The 26,226-nt window shown below is 43.1% G+C and overlaps 1 protein-coding gene across 4 annotated transcripts in view; it reads left to right on the top strand.

Moving 5' to 3' along the window:
* Positions 1-26,226, top strand: part of NF1 (neurofibromin 1) — a 255,663-nt gene that overhangs the window by 57,149 nt on the left and 172,288 nt on the right. For all 4 annotated transcript variants that reach the window (XM_063457447.1, XM_063457448.1, XM_063457449.1 and 1 more), the window contains exons 2-3: positions 11,216-11,359; positions 18,939-19,022. In XM_063457447.1, coding sequence (XP_063313517.1) covers positions 11,216-11,359; positions 18,939-19,022 — 228 coding nt within the window. The remainder of the gene's footprint in view (positions 1-11,215; positions 11,360-18,938; positions 19,023-26,226) is intronic.

The raw sequence follows: 26,226 nt of genomic DNA on the forward strand, positions 1-26,226 counted from the left end.
GAATGGGCGCTCGGAGCAGACCTTTCGAATAATATGTGGGGGTACCCTGTTGTTTTCTGTATATTTTCGGGATATTTCATTATGACACTCTCTATATCGGTTGGATAATTTGTTTACCAAGTATCAATTCAATTATCTCCCAGAAACAAAGATGCCTGGGCGGACTTAAAGGATCACTATAGTGTCAGGAAAACAAACCTTTTTTCCTGACACTATAGTGCCCTAAGGGGTGCCCCCACCTTCAGGATCCCCCTCCCTTGGCGCTGAAGGGGATAAAACCCCTTCATCAGCTTACTTTAATCCAGCGCCGGGCTCCCTCAGTGCTGGTGACATCTCCTCCTACGCCGACGTCAGCTCCCGAGTGGAGCGGAATGCGTATGCACGGTTAGTGCTTTCCTATGGACGCTCTGCGCGTTGGATGAGAAAATCGCATCCAGCATCGCAGAAGCGACTCTAGCAGGCGAGCTTACCAGACTGCTGGATTTCAATGCAGGGCTTTACTGGCAGGAGCAGCGGTTGCCAGAGCAAATGGCATTTGGTTGAACATGGTACAAGATATTTTATCTTCTGACCAAGATAAAGAGCTTAGTCACATGTTTCAGAACATGTGCTTGTCTAATGAATATCTGTTGGATATGTCGGTTGAAGTTCTTAAGTTGGCATCCAGAATAATGGGATTGTCATCGGTAGCAAGACGAGCCTGATGGTTAAGGTCATGGACGTCGGATTCAGCTTCCAAATCAGTCCTTTGTGAGCTTCCACTAGAAAAAACAAAGTTAATTGGGGCTCCTTTAGAAGAAATTATTAAGCAAATGTCAGAAACCAAAAAGGCTCTTCCTCAACATAAGTTCTCCTGTAGATCGGGTTACAGGAATTACCAGTATAAATACAGGAGATCCTATCAAGAGAGATCGCATTTCTTTCAAAGAAGGGATAAAAATCGGAGATTTTAACAAAGAGGTGATGTTAAAAGATCCTTCAGAGATAAGGATAGACGTTTCTGACCCCAGAAGTGTGGGAGGAAGACTCCGTTTTTTTTCAGGCATGGGAAAGAACCACAAGCAATCCTTGGGTCCTAAGCCTTATCCAGCAGGGACACAAGATTATATTCACAGAGAAACCAAGAGCACAATTCCTGGTATCAACTTACCAGTCTTCAAAAAGATCACAAGCCCTATTTTTTTTTTTAACCATGCTACTTTTACAAAAAAGGGTGATAGAGAGTGTACCAGAAAAGTAAAGATTTGGGGGAGTTTACTCAAGATTATTCCTGGTTTCAAAACCAGACCACTCTTTTTGTCCCATTTTGGATTTAAAAACCATCAACTGGTTTATCCCTTATCAAAGGTTTCGCATGGAATCAATCACTATTATTTTTCCTCTTCTACAAAGAGGCAACTTTATGGTAAAAATAGACTTGAAGGATGCTTATCTGCATGAGTTTGTGAAATTTCATCCTTGCTAGATATTCAAGGGTCAACTGTAAGTGGTGCTATTAAAAAGTGGAAGCGTTTAGGAACAGCAGAAACTCGGTCACTCAGCGGGAAGACCTTGTAATGTCAGAGTAGGGTCACTGAGTGCTAAGGCGCATGGTGCATAAAGGTTGCCAACCCTCTGCTGATTTCTTGGCTGAAAAGTCACAAACTTCCACTGGCATTAATAACAGCACAAAAAACTGTGTGGAGGTGAGCTTCATGAAATGGGTTTCCATTAGACGAGCAGCTGCATGCAAGTCTCTACATCACTGAGTACAATGCTCAGTGTCGGATCGAGAGGTGTAAAGCATGCCACCACTGGACTCTGGAGCTGTGGAAATGAGTTCTGTGGAGTGATGAATCACGTGTCTGTTTTTGGCCATCTATGCAAGTCTGTTTTTGGCCGATGCCAGATAAGGTTATCTGCCTGACTGCATAGAGCTACCTGTAAAGTTTAGTGTAAGGAGTATAGTGTGGGGCTGTTTGCGACCTCAACCCCATTGAACACCTTTAGTAGGAACTGGAATGGATGTTGTGAGCCAGCCCTGATCGCCCAACATCAGTTCCTGATTTCACAAATTACTGCATGAACGGGCATAAATTACCACGGAAACACTCCAAAATCTGGTGTAATGCTTTCCCATAAGAGTGGAAGTATATATAGACATTTTTGCTTATCTATCTAATCTCAAATATGTCAAGCCTGATATATGTATTTGTATATTCATCACACAAATATTGTTCGAAGTGAAGTCTTGCATACATAGTTGCAGTTGTGTCCAAATGAAAAGAAAGAAAAAAAATTAAATTGGTAAACACGACAGGGAAAAAAAACCAAAAACAAAATCAGGAACCTAGTGTCTCAAGAGATGGTTACTAGACCTGTAGTTCCCATAAGTAGGCAGTCACAACTATGGATCCTAGCTAGGGGTGGTGAACAAACTGCTTAATTTGATGTACAGAGCAATTTTTTTATTTTTACGGTTACTGTTTACTCTTATTTTTTACTGTAGGTCAATCTGGCATGTGACATTTTCTTTAAAAGTAAGTCCCCTCCCTCAACATCCTTAAGATCCTTAAGTTTGTTGCCCAGTTTGCGTGGGAGACAAATGCATGTAGTTTGAGGCATATATTCTCTGCCAACTTTTGTTTTGGGGTAGTCTGTTACAACTTTAAAGAACAGTGCCAAGGAGATACATCATTACTAAATCCAGCTATGACTGATGTTTAAAATTATCCATGGATTAGTGACCACCCACACAGAAGCCCAATCCTCCTAATACAGATGACTTAAAATTATGAGCCCCAGTTTTGTATTATATAGATGTTTGAAAAAGAAAAATGTCTAATAGGTTACTCGGTCTCTCTGTCCATTTAACTATAATATGTTTGTTTATATGCATTTATATGTGTGTATATATGTTTATGTATGAAGTTGAAATTAAGAATAGGAATAACTGGCAGTTATGGCTATTTAACTCAACATATTTTTCGATCATCAACTGCCCAAAATATGTATCCCAGTTCTTAAACACTGGGACTTTGTTTCAAACAGTGCTGGGAGCATTCTTCATAGTTCACACACCAGTTGGTTTCCTTGTCTGTTTCTTCCCTTCCATTTGCTTTTTGTGCCAGTAAATTACACTAAAACTCTTCTTTGTTAAACTGGACATGGAAAAGCAGCAAGACTGCAAGTGTAAATAAACAAGTTGTGCCAGCATCTTGTTTACCATGTAACCAAGACAGCACACAGGGAAGTTCAGTTTGATTCCAGAATCCTGACCTCTGTCTTTACTGGTTTTGTTTGGTCACCTTTTCTGCATATTTTAAAATCAAAATTAATCACACTAAAGCACCCTTATTTAATTTAAAGTAACATTTCAAGCATCATAACCACTACAGTGCTGCTCCACGCCTTCACTACATTCTATCAAGAGATGCAATCTCTATTTCACAGCTTAGCCCTATGGTTGCAGGGCTTATCTCATTGGCTTAGAGTGAGGAGTTGATGCTCTCAGCCAATAAGATGGCCCTGCACCGCAGGGTTTAGTTCAGTAGAGCTACCAGAAGCTCTGAAGCAGGAGCTTTCTACATTTTCCCAGATGATGGTAGAAGGCAGGGAGCAGTGTCCAGTGGACCATAGGTAAAGAAGTAAACTGGTTTGGCTACTTTTAATGAGGGATGCCAGAAGCTCCTGGTACTATAACCACTACATTATATTTTATGATTATTACATTATGGTGCAAGTTAGGGATGCACCAAAATTTTCGGCGGAAAATTAGCCTATTCCATATCTGCTGAAAATTACATGTGCTGTCCTGCAGTCTGTCTTGGTGCATGTGGAGGCTGCTGTAACGCGTGACCTAGTCCGTGGCTGCTTTCAGCGGAATCAAAATGAGACACGCCTTCTACCCGGGCTGGGATCCGTGGGCCGCCCTGTGTGTGCTAAGATCGTGTGTGAGGCACCATGGAGGCCACCGGACTGAGCACATGATCGCACCAAGTGAGGATCCCGCCCGACATGCCGAACGTGAAGAACAGTAGGGGGACGAGCAGGAGAACGGGGCCGTGGCGGCAGCTACAGGAGGGACAGCGGCCACACCGATCTGCGCAGGAGCTGCAGGCACCAAGAACGGTAAGATTCGCCTCTGGGCTAGAACCACTGACAGCCCCGGGCAGAGCTGGTTGGGGAGCACATGTCTATGGGGGGCACAACTCTGTGGCTGGATGGGGAGCAAAGTCCTATGGGGGCACATGTATATGGGTGGATGGGGGCACCTCTCTTTGCCTGGATGGGGAGCACAGTCCTATGTGGGGCACCTCTCTCTTTGCTGGATGGGGAGCACATGGGGGGGAGGGGGGGGGGGTTAATGCCTGTGGGTGGATGGGTGGTGCAGTCCTGTGGGGGGGCACAGCTCGCTGGGTGGATGGATTAGCTAACATCAGCCCAAGCAGGACTCACTGAGCTGTCAATCAAGCTTGTTTGAAGTCACAGCTTGATGTCATATAAATACTTACCCTTTTAAAATCTTTTGGCTAAAAAAGTCGGTTTCGGTTTTCGGCCAAGGGCATCGTGAATTTTCGGTTTCGGCCCAGAATTTTAATTTCGGTACATCGCTAGTGCAAGTCGTTCCACTGTCGCTATGTAGGAATTGAAATTGTATACAGGGCTTATAACAAAGTTATGAGCATTGTCCGAAAAACCACCTCCTGAATGTATGTGGTAGGGAGGTATCTAAACAAAGATTTTATGATGTAATGTGCCAGTGAAAAAGCTTATGCATAAGAGTGCAACGCTTTAGGCATATTAAGGACATCTCATCTGCAGAACCCCACTGGTGGATACTGGACCAGTCAATCCTGCGTTCTCTGTGTAATAGGGCAGCAACCGCATAGCTAAGGACAAGTTACTGGTGACCTCTCCTTACATGTTGATTTTTGTACGTGTTTTTTTTTTTTTTTGTTTTTTAAACCTTGAATCAAGTTATATTTTATTTAAATCTGGTTCTTTTAATAACATTCTTTGGATAAAAAAAAAAAAAAACTATCTACAGACTAGAAACAAAATGTTATATAGCATGAAACAAGGCTTCGTTGTTTAGCTGTATATTCATGCAATATTTACATTTTTGATAAAAGAATTCCATTAATCCAAATGAATTGAACTTGAGTCTGCTGAGATAACGTGCATTTTCACAGCAGAAATATAAAATAAACATACAGCGTTCAGAAAAATACCTTAATCTCATTGCTCTGCAAATCTATGTATACAGACTGAACAGATTATCTTGAAAGGTTACTCCAAGCAACATGACCATTCAGTGATTTCAAGTCATTGGTCATGGTGCTTGAAGTCTGAATGTGCAGCTTTTCAATTTGACTCCACCTCCGTCAGCAGCATTTGTATGTCATGAACCAGCCTAGAACAAGAGTTCAAGGCTGGCTAACGTCAATACTGTGCATATTTCTTTGCACGGTGGGTCACTGGCTGAGAGCGATTAGCTGGCTATGGTTTTCTAATGGTATGTAACAAAATGAGTTCTGATAAAACTGGTAAACTAATCTAAAAAGTTATTCTAAATATGAAATCTTTCTGGTTGGGCATAAAAGAATCTAATTCAAAGACTTCGGTATCGGTGTAATTACTGAAATATTATTTTGTGTAGAATTTGTACGTAGCTTCAGAAAAGACTATTCTGCTGAAAAATCTGGTGTTAAATTTCCAATATGTATGATCAGAGTCTAATTGCTTATTTAGTTGTTTATTTGTATTTTATTTGAGTGCAACTCCCTTAATTGTTTTTATGAAAACCCCAGTGTCACTATGTCCCTGCATAGAGTTGCTTATCAATAGTTGCATCTGTGAGACCATTCCTTTCCCGTTTGTTTTGAAAGCAAGAATGTTTGTTCCTTTTACTGTTCAAATCTATCCACATTTTGTATACAGCATTTGTACTGTGCAAGTCTATATCTCTCCTCTGCCTCCCAGAGAGATTATAAGTTCCCATTGTGTATATATACTCCAGGTCACCATTGTCAATTTATGTACATGGTGTATGAAAATGTTCAGCCAAGCCTCATTCACAATACTGAGAACAGATCAATCCATAAAATGTTCACATCTACAGTGTAGCCCACGGTTGACTTAGAAGTTTTACTTATTCTGTACGGAATAAGGGATACTTCAACATTGTTGACCATATAGGTTCTAACTAAATGGTTATATATAACTAATCATTTAATACGATATACATTACGTAAAATACATTTTTGTCAATCTATTTATTTTTTTATTGAGGCAAGTAGATGTACAATACAAGCAGAAAGATACATATAACAAAGATTTATATAAGTGCCAAAGCTTGTCACTTTCGATTGTTAAAGAATCATGAAGATCTAATTTTTACAGTAAATAAAATATAGGTAGTTGCGCAAATTACATCGTATGACGGAGATCTAATAACCGACTTAAAGGCAAGGTTGATCGTTGTAGTAAAACTGTAATCTATGAAAAGGTAACATTGCCAGTGACCTAAACTACAGTCATGCCCTAGGGGGATATCATGAAAAAAGCATAATATAACAATAAAGCGATAGACCCGTCAATTGTCTGAAAGGTAAGGCTGCATGTTAATAAACTACAAATGCTTCTCTAAACCTGCAAGCTAGAAGATTATTTCAGGGCAGGTAACATAGGCTACATCTAGATCCTAGGGGATATAGTGAAATACATGTGGTAAATACATTAACGCACACACATAAAACTAAGTATTAGCTTGTTACAAGATTGCTTGCATCAGTGACCACAACAATGCAGCATAGGGCCATAAAGAAAACCATGACAGTGAATTCAAGGAGGCATTATAAAGGATTGGCTTGTTGCAAAGAAGAAATCATCTTGTAGGTAACACATATTAAGCATTCCGAGCTAAACCACATTTGGAAGCTTGCTTCAAGTCCACTTGTGATGTCACTGATATACCATCACCACATGTTTAAAACGGCATAGTAGTGCTCTGTAGCTCTATTACTTTGAGCCCATGTTATAATTGAACCAACACGCTGTGCACCTAAACGTCCGTCAGGCAACCTTGAAACTTCACAGGGCACTTTAAACACACGATCATGTTGGTGTATTATATCATGCACACTTCAAGCATGATAATTTACAGACCGAAGACCCGCCATGTCATTCTGCCCTATGGCGATTTTGGCGGCCACCTAAATCGTCTAATTAGAGAGCCGCCTTTGTGTATAGCTACTGTGTGCAAAGATGTTAATCTTTACTATATTCTTCCAAATAAGGGAAATCAAGTATTTACTCCACTAACATGTTCAAGTCTGACTTCCGTATGGTCAATAGTGTTGTGTGATTGCTGTCATAAAGAGGAGTTTGCTAGAAATGTTAGTTCCCAAGCATTTAATTTTAAGTACCTTATGGAAGGATAATGGGTTATGTAAATGGTAAGCTTTTCTCTAAGGATTTGTGAAGTTAAAAGAGAATTCCACGATAACAGTGATGGCCTCTCTGTGGGCACCTGAGGGTGCTGGGAAGCAGCTCTCTTGTCCTCAAGTGAGCAGGCTGTGTAGAGCGTTGCAGCACGTTACCACGGCAACTCTCCACACAGCATTCTGCGCGCAAGAGGACAGGAGAGCTGCAGCCAGAACCTACAGAGAACTTACCACCACCGGACCACCAGGGCTAACTGTATCCCCTCTCCTTCACCAAAGGTAAGAAGGAGGGGGGGGTAAAGTTTTTAATGTATAAGTAGGATTATAAAAAAACACAAATTTGCTACCTGCAGCACCCCCCCTCCGCCCTCCCATACACAGTACCACAGTATATGCAGTATGTGTGTGTGTTCAGCGGACTGTGTGTACTCAGCACCCTCTTTGTGTGTAATCTCAGGTTTAATTGCCGTGTTGGCACTTTGAGGGGAAAAACAAGTTGGCATGCATTGCGGTTTGGGCCCTCGGGCTCAAAAAGGTTCCCCATCACTGCACTATAACCACTATAGCCTATTTAAGAAAGGTAAATTTCAATAGTTGTAAGGTGAAAAAAAAGGACAGCTCACTATAAAGGACTTTAAAGGGACACTATAGGCACCCAGATCACTTCAGCTTATTGAAGTGGTTTGGGTGCAGTGTTCTCAGAAACTGTAATAATTACCTTGAGGGGGTTAACGCCAAAAGTCGCTTAACTGATGCTGGACGTCCTCACGCTGTACATGAGGACATCCTGCGTCTGCTAAATCCCCATAGTGAAAAATTGATACAAAGTCCAATATTAATAATATTATAGCAAAAAAATCCTTTTCGGTTTTTGGCCACGGGCATCCTGAATTTTCGGTTTCGGCCTAGAATTTTCATTTTGGTGCATCCCGTTAAAGAACAATTAACATTATAAACATGTAATTCTACTACCACCCTGAAGGCACCAATGGAAAAGAGCAGGAAGTCCAGCATGTATCTAAGTGTGGATACAGAGCCAATTAAGAGGGTCATTGTCCCAAATTAACATCTGTATCTTACTGGAAGAAACTTCTGATATATTCCCAGGATTTCCCCTTTAGAAGGGAAGATTTGCTAGAATATGTCTTCTTTCCGAGAGGCTTCATCTTGTGATTTGGAAAATGTTTCTTTGTGCATGCAAATTAAGAGAAGTGTTTCAGAAGGTATTTTGGTGACTCAACATTTATATTGTTCTAAATCTCTTGTGTACAGCAATACGTCAGAAGATTACTTTCTTAGATTTTTGGGGGGAACTTTTAGGTTCAAATTGCACACATGCCCTAATTTTGACATTCCTGTTTACTTGCTTGCCATAGATCTCTTTGCTAATGATATGTGTCACTGTACTGACCAGCATTAAACTTAGTCACTGTTCCTAGCTAAAGCTTCCTAACCGTTTTCTGTTTATCAGATTGACCCTCTGGCAAGTATAGCAGCCCAGTTTATGAGTTGAGAGCAAATCACGGTGGCTCTCACAGCGATCACTCACCCTGGAAGCCAGGTGGTCACTATTGCTTGACTGCCTCAATTGGAAGGCAGCCTTCAATAGCTTTGTAAATGTTGATTTTTGTATTTGCGAGAATAGAGGCTGACAGGCATCCAAAAGTCCCAGAAAACCAATGTCCGGTGCAGCCTTCATAAGCCTATTACTGGATGTCTCCTACTTGAGGCATACAGCAAAAGCCCTTTACATGCCATGACTAGCCATGTACTGGGAGCTCCAATTCTGCTTTTATAGAAAAGGGTGTCTAATAGGTTTAGCAAAGTACCACAGTGATTGAAGGTATTGGGCGGTATCAGGGGGCTAGCTGGGTCACCGTGAAATCATCAGAATTAAAAACTTTGGAGGCATGATTTCTTACTAAGTTGTTAAAGCCAACTTTAGCAGAAGTAACTCACTTTATTAAGTGTATCTCTGCCCAATATGAAGTTTAAAACGGTGACCATTTTTTTTATTTTGACTCATCTTTTGCCTGGGTTGGAATTTCAATGAATTTATTCTGCCGGGTGTTGATGAGGTAGGAGAAGTTGGCAGGGCACTATAGGGTTAGAAATGCAGGTTTGTATTGCTAATGTTAGTGTTCCTTGAACTGATTTTCATGCAGCCCACTGCATTAAATTTTAAGTTGACTTTCCAAAGTGAAAGTCATAGCTTGAAGCCAGACCTCAATGTTCATGGTAACCTGAAGCTTGTTTTCCAAGTTTACCATAAACCAACAGTTTACCATAAACCAACAGTTTACCATAAACCAACAGTTTATCATATACCAACAGTTTATCATATATCTGTTGTCATTAGAAAGTGCTTGTAACAAGTAGAGATGATCTTTACTGATGTCCTTCTGCCCATACATAGTTTATGAAAAGTATTTAAAATCTTAACTCAGGCGCAGAGCAGACCCAAGGGTTTTCAAGATTTGCTTGATTAAGGTATGTAAATCAATGCACTATAGATCAAATTCATTTGTCAAAGATGGTAAGGATTAGGTCCTTTTCTGTTGAGAGCTGGATAATTGTAGACATCCCTGCTTTGAACCACTTCTGTAATTTGATATGTGGTGTTTATAGCATTTTATTACTTTTATTCAATAATGTAAAATATGGTCTAAGTGCCACTTCCACTGGCAGATGGAATTTCCCAAAAATATACCCACATAGGGTCTTTTGTCGTACCGGTTGACATTATCAACTCTGTAAAATAGAATACACACACCTAACTTTCTCTGTGGAAACTTATAATGGAGTCTTATCATATTTAAACATTTACCTTTATTTCTGCTACTTGTTTTGAGTCAATTTCCCTAGACCATACGTGTATCTGATAATTGATTGTGAAAATATCTGTCCTTTTCATTCTTGATCCTCCTTTTTGCAATGTCACTAGGTTCTTCTCACTCCATTTTAGAACTGTTATTCTCTATCAAAAGGGACACTCCAGACCCCTAAAGCATTTCACATTGCTTGAAGGGCTTTGAGTTTGTCCTCTTTTTTTTAATATAGAAATGCTTACCCTTGTTACCTGTCCTGTTCATGGCGGCTTAGCTCAGTGGAGCTAAACTCAAGAGACATTCAGCTGCATTGGGAAGTCTTTGATTGGATAGCGGAGTTACCAAACTTTAGGTTGGTTCTGCTTTCTCTTATTCATCAGAAGGCACTGTTTCTGACAATCATCTTGTCAGAAACAAGAGATGAAGTTGAGAATACCCTATGCATTTTTTCTACTTATCTATTTATTACCCAGTTTTGTTTATTTTCTGCTCATTACAAGTACGGTTATGGTGTTCGGTATCTAGGGAGCACAACTCAAGCACATCATAAGACACACTCCCCTGCGAACTGGGCACTAAGACCATGCCTCTTCCTTAAGGTTGAGAGGGAGTCAGACAGCATGTGGACCGTCTCCTTTTTCTGGACAGGACCACCCATTATAGGTATCACTAGTGACCTGGGTCACAATACCTAAAATGCCCCCTCAAGGCACCACCCTCCTTATCCCGTCCTGGGAGGTATGAATTATTTAAATTATCTTGCTAGACACTGTTGAATACAGCAAACGACTGTCCCTTGCCAGAATGCACGTAGTAGGAGGTTTTGTCAAGTAACTTTTATGCTATGTTCATAGTGAACAACTTGATATTTTGATCTTTCACTGTATATTTCAGGGGCAAATTTGTCATTCCTTTGGAACATGTTTTCAAAAAACAAAATTGTCTTTATCTTTCTTCCAGCTTCCAATCAGAGCTGGCCAGCAGAATACCCACACCAAAGTCAGCATGGAGCACAACAAAGAGTGTCTCATCAACATTTCAAAATACAAGTTTTCTCTGGTCATAAGTGGACTTACAAACATCCTGAAAAATGTAAACAATATGGTAAGTTTCCATCAAGTCGTACTTGATGTAACATGTGGTCAAATGTGTTGGGGGCTTTTCATAGATCGTTAATTACAGCAGAAGCTTTTCATGATTAATGGACCCATCACAACTACCGGTAGATGTTTGAATATTTCATGCTGTGGAGAGTTTTGAGCTTACTTGCCACTATTATTGGGGGCTTTAAAAATAATAAATATATATATATATATACAGATTGAAATTGTCAGGGAGATGAGCTTCTCTACTAACAAATCAACACCTTACTTATTTCTCTATATTGAAGACTGACAAAGATTCTGAAACTTTTGTATTAAATAATCAGGTGACTCAGTTCATCCTGCCAAATGAAATGACCTTGATTTACATAATGCCAGATGCATTGGCTTTGCAGAAAGAGACTTTTTGCACCATTATGCCACATACCTTTCTGAAAAGTAATTTTTTTATAGGAAAATATGCTGCAACAGCTACTCTGATCCACTGGTCTACTTAAAATTGAATGTAAAAGTGCTTATCATTTTTATTTTCCCCTGTAAGAGAAGCAGCCAACTGGTTAGTACTTTCTATAGCTCCTGTATGCATTCCTCACTGGCGCACCGATAGAGGTTATGAGAGACTTCTAAGTATTCATCAGTGAGATACAAGTAAACTAGAATCGACATAATAACCCATGACATCTGAAGTGGATATCAATCCAAATTATTGATTATTTTGTGTATATGCCCCTGGCCAAATTAAAGAAATAATGCGTGCACGCTCCCAAAGTAATTCACACCAGACACAAGTTTCAGGTTAATGAAAAACTTGAGGAATGTTTATTCAGAGTGGGTGGCATGCCCCTTATAAAGCAAAATTACATCATATGCTTTGTCAGAGATAACAGACTAATACATCAGTAATTGGTTAGGGGTTAAGTGGTTGATTTATTGCTCTTCCTACCGGGTGTGATGTCACTGGCATCTTGCAGGTTTCCCCCAGATTCCAGCGCCATCTTGTTAGCGAGGGTGTTAGTCGATGACAAAAGGGAAACTCCCTGGCCCTAGCGGCCATTTTTTTAGGTAAATCACATATGAATTGATAAATGCTGATTGGAACTATATAAAGTAAATAGACATTTTACTAACTAAAATTAGGGTAATATTTCATGTCCACAAAAACATCCTACAGTTTTGAGTATTGCTAGTGACTACTGTTCTAAATCTAGGAAGCGTGCTGTACATGTATGCAAGAAGAATTACTTATATTATTGTATTGTGTTAAAGCGGCACTGTCATGCCGAACTTACCTTTCCTCAATCTCTTCCTCTTCTCCCCCTCTCTCGGGATCTGTTCTTCTTTTCTTCCTGTCTTCTTTAGTTTTCTTTAAAATCATAAGACAAAGTAGGGACTCTTTGTCTTATGGAGGATTCCTCCGCTTGACCAGCTCTGACCAGCGGAGGAGCAAAGTGTGCTTCATTTCCGCTGGTCAGAGCAATTTTCCCATGATCCCTAGCTTTCCTCCCTGTTCCCACAATGCTTCCTGTCAGTACTGCCGAACGTCCTGTCACTTAGACAGAACGCCGGCAAAACTGCCGAATTGCATCCTAACAGAATGAGAAGAGTTTCTCCATTGGTGTTAGGATGTAATTCGGTACTTTGATCGTATCGGAATTTCATTCTAATGAATGAAACTCCGATCCTATTCATTGCCGCGGCTGCATCTTGCAGCCGCTTAGTAGATAACTCCCTAATTCCCACGGTATCAGGGAGCTATCTACTAAAAGGCTGAAAGACCTGAATTGGTCTTTCAGCCAAATTTACTAATACTAAGTTAAAGATGGGGGGGGGGGGACACCTAGTGTCCTCCCCCTGGCCCCCACCCCTGCGCGGTGGGTGGGGGCCCTAATAAAACAATAAGGGGGGGGACCTACTGTCCTCCCCCCGGCCCCCACCCCTGAGCGGTGGGTGGGGCCCCTAATAAAACAATTAGGGGGGGGACCTATTGTCCTCCCCCCGGCCCCCACCCCTGCGCGGTGGGTGGGGGCCCTAATAAAACAATAAGGGGGGGGGGACCTACTGTCCTCCCCCCCGGCCCCCACCCCTGAGCGGTGGGTGGGGGCCCTTATAAAACAATAAGGGGGGGGGGGGACCTATTGTCCTCCCCCCCCCGGCCCCCACCCCTGAGCGGTGGGTGGGGGCCCTAATAAAACAATATGGGGGGGACCTACTGTCCTCCCCCCGGCCCCCACCCCTGCGCGGTGGGTGGGGGCCCTAATAAAACAATTAGGGGGGGGGGACCTATTGTCCTCCCCCCCCCGGCCCCCACCCCTGCGCGGTGGGTGGGGGCCCTAAATGAACACCACCCCCACCCCCCCCATCAAGGTGACTAGGGGTCCCAAGCCCCTAGTCACCCACCCCCCACCCAAAACATTCTATCCCCTACCTACCCCCCTCACCCTAAAAATAGTGAGGGGGGAATAAAATAACTAACCTGTAAAAAAAAAAAATTAAACCATCCAATCACAGTGCTCTGTGTCATTTTACAAGCGTGGGAAAGTTCTTTGGAATTTTCCCACGCTTGTAAAATGACACAGAGCACTCTGATTGGCTTAAACCAACCAATCAGTGTGTTCTAAGCCTAATTGCAGGGCGGGGCAAGGCTTTATAATATTTTTTTTTTTTTACAGGTTAGTTATTTTATTTCCCCCACACTATTTTTAGGGTGAGGGGGGTAGGTAGAGGATAGAATGTTTTGGTTGGGGGGGTGACTAGGGGCTTGGGACCCCTAGTCACCTTGATGGGGGGGTCATTTAGGGCCCCCACCCACGCGCAGGGGTGGAGGCCCCTGCTCACTGTTTAGTGGACATGCCCCTACTCGCGGTATAGCGAGTAGGGGCATTGGGGAGATTTTAATCTCCCTTGTGCTATTATGGGGGTCATATTGACCCCCATAGAGTGAGGGGGGGGGGACCTGGGGGGCTTATGAAGTGGTGGGGAGCTCTGCTCCCTGCCTCTTCTATAGTTACATATTACAAGGAGGGAGCTGTACGCCGGTAGCTCCCTCCTTGTAATAAACTGAACGAACAAACTAACACTGATACTCAGTGTTTGTTTGTTCATCTGATTTTTTCCATTCATTCATTCGTCTGTCTGATGAATGAATGAATAGATGAAATTCCCGTTCGCATGTCCAGGTGTTTCACTGGGCATGTGCGGGAATCTCACAGTCTGTGTAGTGTGGGTAGATGACGTGTCCCACAGGGACTTCACCTACCCACACAAAGATGGCGGCGCCCTGAATAAAGATCGGGGCAGAAGATAAAGAATTAAAAAAAAGGTAATGTGGGGGGCTTAGGGGCATTTGGGGGTGACTAGGGGGTCGATTGGATGTAGTGGAGGCGGGAGGGGGATTAAAAAAAAACGGGATTCGGCATGACAGTGCCGCTTTAAACTGATATTTTCCAGCAATTGAATGTAGTGGTATTCCAGGATGGTGTTTTTGCAGGTTTTGTCTGCTCTTGGTTTTAAAGGAATCTGATATTCTGTCCCTGTTTATTTTCCCTTCTTCATTGAACTTCTGAGACCTGTCAGCCAATATTTGACTTATCTGGGATAATTACTGAACATGTTTGTGTTGCATCCATGCCTGCTAAGTGTGCATGGAGAATACCAGTACAGATCTCACATGTGAATGGATGCCACTATTTGCTCTGTCACTTGTATAAGATTTAAAGCAGCACTGTCATGGCCGATACCGTGTTTTTATTTTTTTTTTAATTTTTTTTTAACATGACCCCCATATTGGTATAAGGGAGGTTAAAATTTACATCCTACCCCTATTCACAGTGCTTTGAGTAGGGGCATATCTACTAAACAATGAGCTTTCCCAATCTAATAAAGGAGGGGACCATGGTGGGGTACATATTAAAATAATTGGGGGTAGGTGGGACATAGTGTCCCTCTCTAGCCCCCACCCATTAAAGGTGGTGGAGGCCCTAACTGATGGGGAACTAGTTCCCACCCTCCCCCACTCCCCTCACATTAACAGCGGGTGGGGGTCTTGAATTTTTAAGCTCCCCCCCCCCCCCATTAATGGCGGGTACCCCCCAGCCCCTGCCCATTAGCGACAGTGGGGAGGGTAGGGGGGTGAGAACTAAATTGGGGTGGGGGGAGGGGGTAGTAGTGCCACTCCAGCCCCCTCAGATTACGGCGAGGGCCATAAATGTTTAGACTCCTTCCCAGCCCCCTCCCATTAGCGGCAGGAGGGGGCCCTTTAATGTTTAGGCTCCTTCCCAGTCCTCTCCCATTATCAGCGGCTGGGGGGCCTAGGTGATAATGGCAGGGGGACACCAAACACACTTGCCAAAACAGAACTTCAGTAAGCAAGTGCTGTACTTTCTTTTGGGTGCACACATGTGCATTTGGTTGTCTGTAGATAATGTGACACATAGAGCGTGTGTGCTCTGCCATTTCTTTATTGCCCATTCACACAAAAAGGCAGTAGAGGGGAGTCGGGCAACTATCGGCCAGTAAGCCTTACTTTAGTAGTGGGGAAAGTAATGGAAACCATGTTAAAGGATAGGAGTGTTGAACATCAAAAATCACATGGATTTCAAGATCAGAGACAACATGGGTTTACTTCAGGGAGATGTTGACAAATATTGATGCAGCAAAATGAAAATTCTGGTCCGAAACCGAAAATTCAGGATGCACTTGGACGTAAAACGAATCCGAAAATGACTCTCCCCACTCCCCTCCCCCCAAAGTTATTTTAAAATAGTTTTTTCTATAATTTTATTAATATTAGACTTTTTAATTATCAGCAACTTATGGTGAATTTCATATTGTTGGCCATAATAGCTAAACTAGGAAAAAAACTAAAAAAATGTCAGTTTGGCTAATTTGGCCTAAAATAATAAAATCCGTTTAATTTCACTTTCACTTCCTCGCAATTGACAGCTAAGTAATAACCCTGAATTTATTACTAGGTCAAAGAGGTAGCTGCAATGCCCATGATGCTCTGTGAGCCTAAAGGGTGAGAAAGCATGATGGGAGTTGTAGTTCTCCAGCACCTGTCACTGTGGGTTCTATATGTGCTGCCGGGGATGTCCGGTGGGGTGGCACCCAATGCTATAACAGGTCCCCTGATGAGCTGAATGACCTTGCTGTGAAGCCGAGCTGGAAGTCCTCCCCTCAGCCCGCACCGTAGGCGGCTCCCCGGTACCCCAGCCCATCAAAGCCCTCAGGCCTGCCAGAAAGCGCGCTGCGGCACAGGGGTTACAAACACTAGAGAATGCGGCACATGGCTTGTCCTGTACCAGTTCTACTTTCATGCGCTACTTTCTCTGCTGTTTACAACTCCTTTGCGCTGCACGATTGATGGTCAGATAAGTAGTTTATGTAGTATATACCTGGCAGCTCACTGTGCTGGGTTTCTTATTTTGGGATCACATGTGGGACCCAATGTCGTGTCCCCTGCTGCTGCCCTGGGGCCCCATTTGGCTGAAATTTCAGTACATCCCTAATGCCAAACTAATCTTATTGATTTTTTTTTTTTTTTTTGATTGGGTAACTAAAATAATATATCAGGGTGGTGCAGTAGAGACATTACTTACCTAGATTTCATTAAGGCTTCAGACTTCAGTAAGTACCACGTAGAAGGCTCATCAATAAACTGCAATCTTTAAGTTTGGATTCCAATATTGTTGAATGGGTTAGAAAGTGGCTGAGTGACAGGCAACAGAGGGTTGTAGTCAATGGAGTATATTCTACATGGTCTTCCAGTGGGGTACCTCAGGGGATCTGTACTTGGACCCATTCTCTCTAATATTTTTATTAGTGATATTGCAGAAGGTCTTGATGGTAAGGCATGTCTTTTTTGCTGATGACACTAAGATTTGCAACAAGGTTGATGTTCCAGGAGGGATAAGCCAAATGGCAGATGATTTAGATAAACTAAAAAAAATGGTCAGAGTTGTGGCAACTGACATTTAATGTGGATAAGTGCAAGATAATGAATCTTGGGCGTAAAAACTCAAGGGCAGCGTATAGGGTATTTGGTACAGTACTATTCTTAACATCAGAGGAAAGGCATTTAGGGGTAATTATTTCAGATGACTTAAAGGACCACTCTAGGCACCCAGACCACTTCAGCTTAATGAAGTGGTATGGGTGCCAGGTCCCTCTAGGATTAATAGCTTGCAAGTATAACTCAAACAGTATACAGACAAAATAATAATTAAAAAAAGCAGTAGTACTTAGCTTATAAAGATGCGTAACAGCCTCCCTAGGTCGCTACCTAAACAAGCGACCTATATCATGCATAGTGTAAACCAAAAATGAAGATTCGGGATATGGCTATGTAAATCTACAGAAGAAACATAAAACAAAACATAGTGTGATATTGTTAAAAATACAATATTTCATGCGCAACAATATTTTGCACTCACAAGATATAGATGATAAAAGCACTCTTAGGGTGCCTCCCCTGGAGTAGTGGGGGGCTGGTTGATGTTCCTTGTCACCTCTGGATCCTTGTTCCACCAAAAAGACATCCACAGGTCAAGGTTCAGCAGTAAAAAATTTATTTAAATAAAAGATGTAGTCACCATATTCAGCATAGGATATAGATAACAAAAGGTATCATCTATATCTTGAGTGCAAAAATATTGTATTTTTAACAATATCACACTATGTTTTGTTTTATGTTTCTTCTGTAGATTTACATAGCCATATCCCGAATCTTCATTTTTGGTTTACCCTCTAGGATTAACCCTTTTTTTTTTTTTTTTATATAAACATAGCAGTTTCAGAATAAAGGTAAGTTAAGGTAAACCCTTTACTCTCCATCCAGCCCGGCGGGAGGGGTACCCTGAGGGTGGGGGCACCCTCAGGGCACTATAGTGCCAGGAAAACGAGTATGTTTTCCTCGCACTATAGTGGTCCTTTAAAGGTAGGCAGACAATGTAATAGAGCATCAGGAAATGCTAGCAGAATGCTTGGTTGTATAGGGAGAGGTATTAGCGGTAGAAAGAGGGATGTGCTCATGCCATTGTACAGGACACTGGTGAGACCTCACTTGGAGTATTGTACACAGTACTGGAAACCATATCCCCAAAAGCATATTGATACTTTAGAGAGAGTTCAGAGAAGTGCTACTAAACTGGTTCATGGATTGCAGGAAAGGTTAAAGGATCTTAACATGTATAGCTTGGAGGAAAGACGAGACAGGGGGGATATGATAGAAACATTTAAATACATAAAGGGAATCAACACAGTAAAGGAGGAGACTATATTTAAAAGAAGAAAAACGACCACAACAAGATGACAGTCTTAAATTAGAGGGACAAAGGTTTAAAAATATTTTCAGGAAGTATTACTTTACTGAGAGGGTAGTGGATGCATGGAATAGCCTTCCAGCTGAAGTGGTAGAGGTTAACATAGTGAGGGAGTTTAAGCATGCGTGGGATAGGCATAAGGATATCCTCGCTATAAGTTAAGGCAAAGGACTAGTTAAATTGGGCAGACTAGATGGGCCAAATGGTTCTTATCACATTCTTTGTTGCCAATATAATCTTTGTTTTTTTTTGTTTTTGCAGAGGATATTTGGAGAAGCTGCTGAAAAGAATTTGTATTTATCTCAGCTAATCATATTGGATACACTGGAAAAATGTCTTGCAGGGGTGAGTAAATTTGGTCATTTGTGTAGATACTCAGTGTGTGTGAATTAGTTGTATTTATGTGCCTGTTGACTAATCAATAAATAATTGAACAGGGAAATAAATTAAAGAGCTGTCAGAGACCCTATACATTTTCTTGATTCCAAGAATCCTTGCTTTTCTGCAGTTTCAATATGGACCATTACATTTCAGCATACTGCTATGTGTATTCTAAATTTTTCAGTGTGTATGATAAAGTAGCATTTGTATGTGTAAAGAACCCTGCAGAAAAAAATGCCTTTTCCCCTCCTTGTTCAGCAAAAGCTGATCTTGTCATTGCAAGAGAGGCAAGATGGCTTTTGCAGGTGTTTCCTAGTTTGTATAATAACCTTGGACGAACTTCCATTGGGACACAATCATGTTTTTCCCCATTTCACTTCAGCTCATGACCGTTTTTCCACATCTGAATTTTTAATTTTTACTTTTGCAGCATTCTAAATCTTATGTTTGCATTGATGACATCTGTTCTTCCTGGTCAGTCTTTAGGGAGCACTGGGCCCCTTACTTTCCTCTAATCTATCAGTGTATGCTAAAATATTTTGGCGCTGATTCCTCTGCCATATTTTTCCAACTCCCTATTGATAAAACATCTTCATAACGAACAAGACAGATTAACATGGTTTACATGGTTTACATGAACCCCGCCCCTGTAAACCAAAAATAAAATAGTAGTATATCAATCTTTTCAAACACTAAAAATATTTAAAAGTAAAAAAAATAGGTATAAAAATAAATGCAATTGTACTAAAGGGTGTTCCAACAGGCTTTCTTTATGTAAAATGCAAGCAGAAGTTTTGAGCTCAATAAAATAAGAATAAAAAAATATTTTTGAGTATAATCAAAATCCACATAGAAATAAGAGGAAAATTATGCAGTTGCATATTTAGCTTTAAAATTGAGATGCTATTTTGTTCACATTTTTAGTTGAAACTATAGAGAAAGTAACATGCAATTTTAGAGTTATAAAGCATGATCCGAACCAATTGTTTCTGACATTTTTGGATAAAGACACACTTTGAATTCCTGACCCTCAAGAGGTTCCTTTAAATAACCCTATAGTGTTAGAAACACTATTTCTAACACTTTAGGGTTATTTGAATTTCTGACCCTTTGTCCCCTCCCACCCCCCACCCCATTAAATATAGTAAACACATTAATTCCAGCCCCATAATGGCTAACATAATCAGAATTGATGATCTCCGCTAATAGGGAAAGCATTGGATTGGCTAACATTATCTGATGTTCTCAGCCAAGGAAGCAAGGCAGGGGCGTAGTCAAATGCTGTATCGGTCAATGAGCATCTCCTTAGAGATGCATTGAATCATTGCGTATATATGGGGAAAGTTCAGCTGCTTGGAGACTCTGAACATTTATGTAGTACTGACCCAGGAAGCACCTCTAGTGGTTGTCTGAGTGACCACAGTGTAGCAATGTAAACACTGCTTTTTCACTAAAGAAAGGCAGTATTTACAGCAAAATGCCCTCAGGGACAAATACTCACCAGAACAAATACGTTAAGCTGTAGTTACTCTGAGTGTATAGTTCCTTTAATTAATTAAATAAACATTTCCAACGCACACCTACACTACACTACGCAGGCACACACGCTGACAGGCGTTTTTCTAATGTGTATTTCGTAAAGCTGGTGTGTGCGCTATTCCTGCACAGAACCCCATATTGTGTTCAGCTACATCTGCTGAGTATAATGATACCCCCATTGTATGCCTTTGGCACTTTTCTGTGAAGCTACAATGCCATATAAGAGGCAAGGCTATTTCTGTTTCTATAGTTAGAATTTTCATAGATATGATGGGCCTATGTTTCCTTTTGGGCTATTATAGTTGTTTGACTGTTCAAATAACCCCACAAAAGTGCTTCCATTTGATAAAGCAGATACCTCAGGGTATCTTATATGGTGTATATTGTGCCTTAACTTGTCACAATTTTTTGACCAATTTATGTCAGTGTGTGGTGAGGGGGAACAAAAATTAGATTTTTATGTACATGTTGCATTTTTGCAGAGCATTTCTTACACTTGATATGTACCACAGTCATAAAATCCCCCAAATTAAGCTAATTTACATCTTCTGAGTAAAACAATATGCCCAATGTATGACCTAGAGGCCATTTTGTGAAGTTACAGTGCTGTAAAAGAGATGTGACAAGTTCAGGTTTTTAAGTGTGAATTTTCATGGAGGGTTTTGATGCATCTGTGTCCCACTTTGGAGCACTTGAGCAGGCTACATATTCCAGCTACACTATAAAGGCATACCATTTTTTAAAGAAGACATCCCAGGGTATTTCAAAAGGCGTATTTTGAACCTTAGTGTGGGATCATTTTTCAACTAGCTTGTACCAAGTGTAGTGGTAATAAGCCTTTTTTCTGCCTTTTTGACAAAGTGAGTTTGCACAGTATATTTTGCAAACTTTGTGTACTACAACTGTACAATACCTCATATGTTGCTCAGCTTTATCTGAGTACAGCAATACCCCTGTATGTACCTTTGCTAGGTATATGTGGACATTGATGGGGCACATTTGAGACACAGCCATTCCAGTTTTTTTCAAACTTTGAATTTTACGCGGTGTCCAGGTCCCATTTTAAAGTATTTTACAAGGCTATATAATCCAATTACTCCATAAAGGCATACCATTTCTTAAAGAAGACATCCCAGAGTATTTCAAAAGGCGTATTTTGAACCTTAGCGTGGGATCATTTTTCCGCTAGCTTGTACTAAGTGTAGTGTTAATAAGCATTTTTCTGCCTCTTTGACAAAGTGAGTTTGCACAGTATATTTTGCAAACCTTATGTGTGCTACGCTTGTATAATACTTCATATGTTGCTCAGCTATGTCTGAGTACAACAATGCCCCAGTATGTACCTTTGCCAGGTATATGTGGATGTTGAAGACATTTGAGACACAGCCATTCAGTTTTTTTTCTAACTTTGAAGTTGTTGTTTTTTGACAATCTTTATTTAGTTACATTTCCGTGTCAAAGGTGGGTAATAACAATAGGGGTATAACGTTTGCTTTCATCCACACGCAGGTGGTATAATTGGTGAACAAAGTGGAAGCATCAGAACAACAACTGTAACTGTCTGGTATATTCCAGAGTGGTGTCTTGCATCGTTGCTTAGTAGAAAGACAATCATCAGCTTGCTAAACGGTTGTTTTTTTTGACAATCTACAGTTATTTGTATTATAAACTATTATTATTGTTATAATTTTTTGGGTTTTTTAAATTATTTTCTGTCGTACAAAAGGTAGTGTGAGTTTCGTCAGTCAGGGAAAATACATTTTGCATGAGCAGATAGCGCAACCCGTACAAGGCTGAACCCCTGATATAGCACCGACCCGGTGGCAAGAGCCTTCCCGTTGGGTCCCCAAGCTTGTGAGGTGAGCGCCCGCATTTTCTCAGCCCTCTAACGAAGTCAGGGTAGTGTCCCAGGTCTGTGCGGTGGTTCCCGCCTCAGTTCCATCTGGTAGGAGCTATGGGTCTAGCTGACCATGGTCAGTATGTCATCCCTGGGTCACCATCCTAGCCACATCTGTATCCGTCAAGGGCTATCCCTCCGGTGGTCTGAGCCATTTGGGGTGTCCAGTTAACGTTTGGGCCAGGTTATCTAGTTTCCCGCCATTCCTATAAGGATCTGTCGTCTTAAAGTGTACCTTCCCCTCTGCAGACTTCTGAGAAACGTGTCAAGGTAAACTTATGGGAGGTCATCTGAGCAACCCAAGGTCTGGGGAGAGCCTCAGTTTTACGCAGTATCATTCTGCCTGCTGTGCATGCGCTATGTAAGGCAAGTCACGGTAGCATCGGGATCCGGCTATGTACCGGGGACCTAGTGGTTCTGTTTCTCAAAGCCTGTGCTGTGCTACCGGTTGATTCAGGTTGTCAGTCCTGGACAGTTCCAGGTCTCTGCAATATGGGTGAATAGGTCAGGTGGGAGTTAAGTAGTCTCGTTATCCGTCTAGATCGTGGGGGAGACTGTCGATTGTCAGAGAGGAGTAGGTGGTGGGTGTCTGTCCATGAGAGGCAGGGTGAGTGTTGAGGTGTACTGCAGGTTTCAACTAAGTTGGTGTGGGGGCCACCGTTCTGTCAGCCACGTACGTGGTCCATGGATACCAGGTCAATGCACACTGCTCCGGTCTCCCGTGTAGGTCAGCTGTCAGGGACTCCATTGTGTGTATGTCTTCTACCGTCGCTACCCATTGCCTCAAGGTGGGCGCAGTTGGCGGTTTCCACATCCTAGGGATGAGGGATTTGGCGGCGTTGAGGAGGGGCAATTCCAGGGATTTTTTGTATGCTTTTAGTGGGCTACGGGTGTGGTGCAAGAGCATCGGTAGGGGTGCCAGGGGAATGTCGGAGCCTGTGATGTTGTTGATCTCCCTTCTAATTTGTTCCCAGTAAGGGGCGATTATCTGTGTTGAGCTTGAGGTTAGATAGAAGGCCAAACCTGTGGAATGCGGCCAGAAGGTTAGGGAGTGAGACCCGCGGCAGGGTGAGAAAAAACAGCATGTCGTCCGCGTACGCGGCCACCCGGTATTCTCGATGACCGACACTGAATCCCGTGATACCCCCATCCCGTCTGACCGCCCCCAGGAAGGGTTCCAGGGAGAGGGCAAACAGGAGGGGGGACAGTGGACACCCCTGGCGGGTTCCATTTCGAATGGAGAAGGGGGCGGACAATGCTCCATTCACCCGTATCCGAGCCATCGGGCTCGTGTACAGGGAGAGGACCCAAGCTCGCATGTGCGTACCGAATCCCATATGTGTGAGCGTTTCCTCTAAGTACACCCAGTCTACGCGGTCGAATGCCTTCTCTGCATCCGTCGAGAGCAGGAGTAGCTCCCGACGTTGCGACCGGGCTACTTGCAGAATGTTGAGGGCTTTGATGGTATTATCCCGTCCCTCTCTCCCGGGGATAAACCCAACCTGATCCGAGTGTACTAGGTGCGGCAGGTGTTTCGCAATTTGGAGGGCCAGAGTCTTGGCGAACAGTTTGAGATCAGCATTGAGCAGGGATATGGGGCGGTAACTAGCGCAGAGTGTTGGATCTTTGCCTTCTTTGGGAATTACCGTAACAATGGCCGCTAGAGTGTCGGTGGGAAACCGCTCCCCGTTATGTAGTGTGCCAAGACCCTGTAGGAGGTTCGGCAAAAGGATATCACGGAACGTCCGCAGGTATGCCAGCGGGAGGCCATCTGGGCCGGGTGCTCTGTGGGCTTTGGTGACTTTTAATGCCGCTGCTAATTCTTCTATCGTGAGGGGTCGTTCTAAGTCCTCTACCATCTCGGGGGTCAGTTGTCGTCCTATGTGTTGGTCCAAGTACTCAGCTATTCGGTTGCGGCGTTGGGCCTGTGCGGCGCCTGGTGCAGGCTGGGGGATGTTATACAAGTCGGTGTAAAAGTCCACAAAGGCACGTTGGATACCGTCAGGTAAGCTGATTCCGGTTCCGTCTCTCGTTTTGAGTGTGTGTATGTGGTTGGACCTACGCCTGTCCTGGAGTTGTCGGGCTAAGAGCCTGTCACTTTTATTAGAGTACTCAAAGAAGTGTTGAGCCGACTTCCTCAGAGTGCGCAAGAGTCCCTTAGCTAAAATGTCCCGTCTCCACCTCCTAAGCTCCGTCAGTTGGTGGAACTCATCGTCCCTCAGATTTTGTTTGTGTGCCTGTTCTAAGGTGGCGATTTGTGCGTGTAGGTTGGTCAATTGTTGTGCGAGCTCCTTTTTGCGCTGCGAGCATATTTTAATGTAGTGGCCCCTAATGAGGCATTTATGTGCCTCCCAGACGTTGGGGGGGGGGGGGGGGGGGTGTGTGTGTGTCTGGTATATTATTGGTGTCAAAGTATTGGGTCAGGACTTGCTTGGCTAGCTCCCTATCCGCCAGGTCAAGCAGTAGGTTTTCATTCAACTTCCATTGCCGTTCCGCGGGTTTATGTAGGGGGGACTGGATGCGTACTGAAACAGGGGCGTGGTCAGAGTCCGTTATAAGCCCTATGTGGGCTCGCTGGAGCAGTGGCAGGGCCTCTTGTGCCATTAGGATATAGTCAATTCGGCTGTAGCGCTGATGGACAGCCGAATAGAAGTTGTAGTCCCTGGCGTCTGGGTGCGCCACCCTCCAGCAGTCAGCCAAGCCACAGCGGGCCAGCGCCCTCCCTGTTGAGCGTATGCAGTGGCCTGGTATCGAGGTTTCACCCCTGGATGTATCTAACCTAGCGTCCAGGGGAGTGTTGAGATCCCCCGCCACTATCAGGAGGCCGTCCCTGAATTTGTTTAGTGAGGCAAGTGTTTTAGCTAGGAAGACGTGTTGGCGTCGGTTAGGTGTGTACAAGCAGGCAAAAGTGTATGTGGTCTGTGTGATTGTTTCCTTAATAAAGATGTACCTACCCCCTGGGTCTGTCTTCTGCTAAGCAGATGAATGGGACCGTGCTGGAGAGTAGGATTGCTACCCCAGCCTTTTTCCCGTCTGGGTGATTGGCATAAAATCCTGTGGGGTATTGGCAATTTCTAACAGTCGGAGCGTCCGCGCCATGGAAGTGGGTTTCCTGTAGAAACGCCACTGAGGCACGTTCAGTCCACAGCGTGCGGAGTAGTTGGTACCTCTTTTCTGGAATATTGAGGCCTCGCACATTGTTGGACCATAGGGTCAGTGGCGTCGGCCTATAGTTGGAACCCATCGCTAGCGGTGTGTAGTGTGAAGTGTGTGTGCAGGTGGATGTGCGTAGATAATAGGGGGAGGGAAGAAGGGGTAGGGTTAGTCCGAGGTCTAGGAAGGGGAAAAGTCTGTCCGAGAATAGGGCAACTGTGACTCGTCTCGGGTTTTGTCGCCTTCCGGTGTCAGGTCCCTAAGGGGAGAGTCACCTCAGTGGCCTCAGAGTATATATACAAGTGAGTCCGTTACGTGGGGTATGTGGTCCCTCTGGTCTGGGTCGTCTGTAAATGTCGTGGCGAGCTCTTCCCTTGGCTCCCAGCTCACCAGTCGCGTCGGGCGGTAATTCTGTCCGAGCATGCACCCGACCCCGGGAACCCCACCCACCCTAGTCGTCCCCCTCTTCCGCCGCCCATTGGCGAGCTACCATGATGACAAGGGCCCCCGTGTCTACGTCAGTGTGCTACTATGTCTAAACATTCCGTACATTGCCTAAGCAAACATTAACAAACATAT

Source organism: Pelobates fuscus, chromosome 1, assembly GCF_036172605.1.
Source record: "Pelobates fuscus isolate aPelFus1 chromosome 1, aPelFus1.pri, whole genome shotgun sequence".
Taxonomy (NCBI): Eukaryota; Metazoa; Chordata; class Amphibia; order Anura; family Pelobatidae; genus Pelobates; species Pelobates fuscus.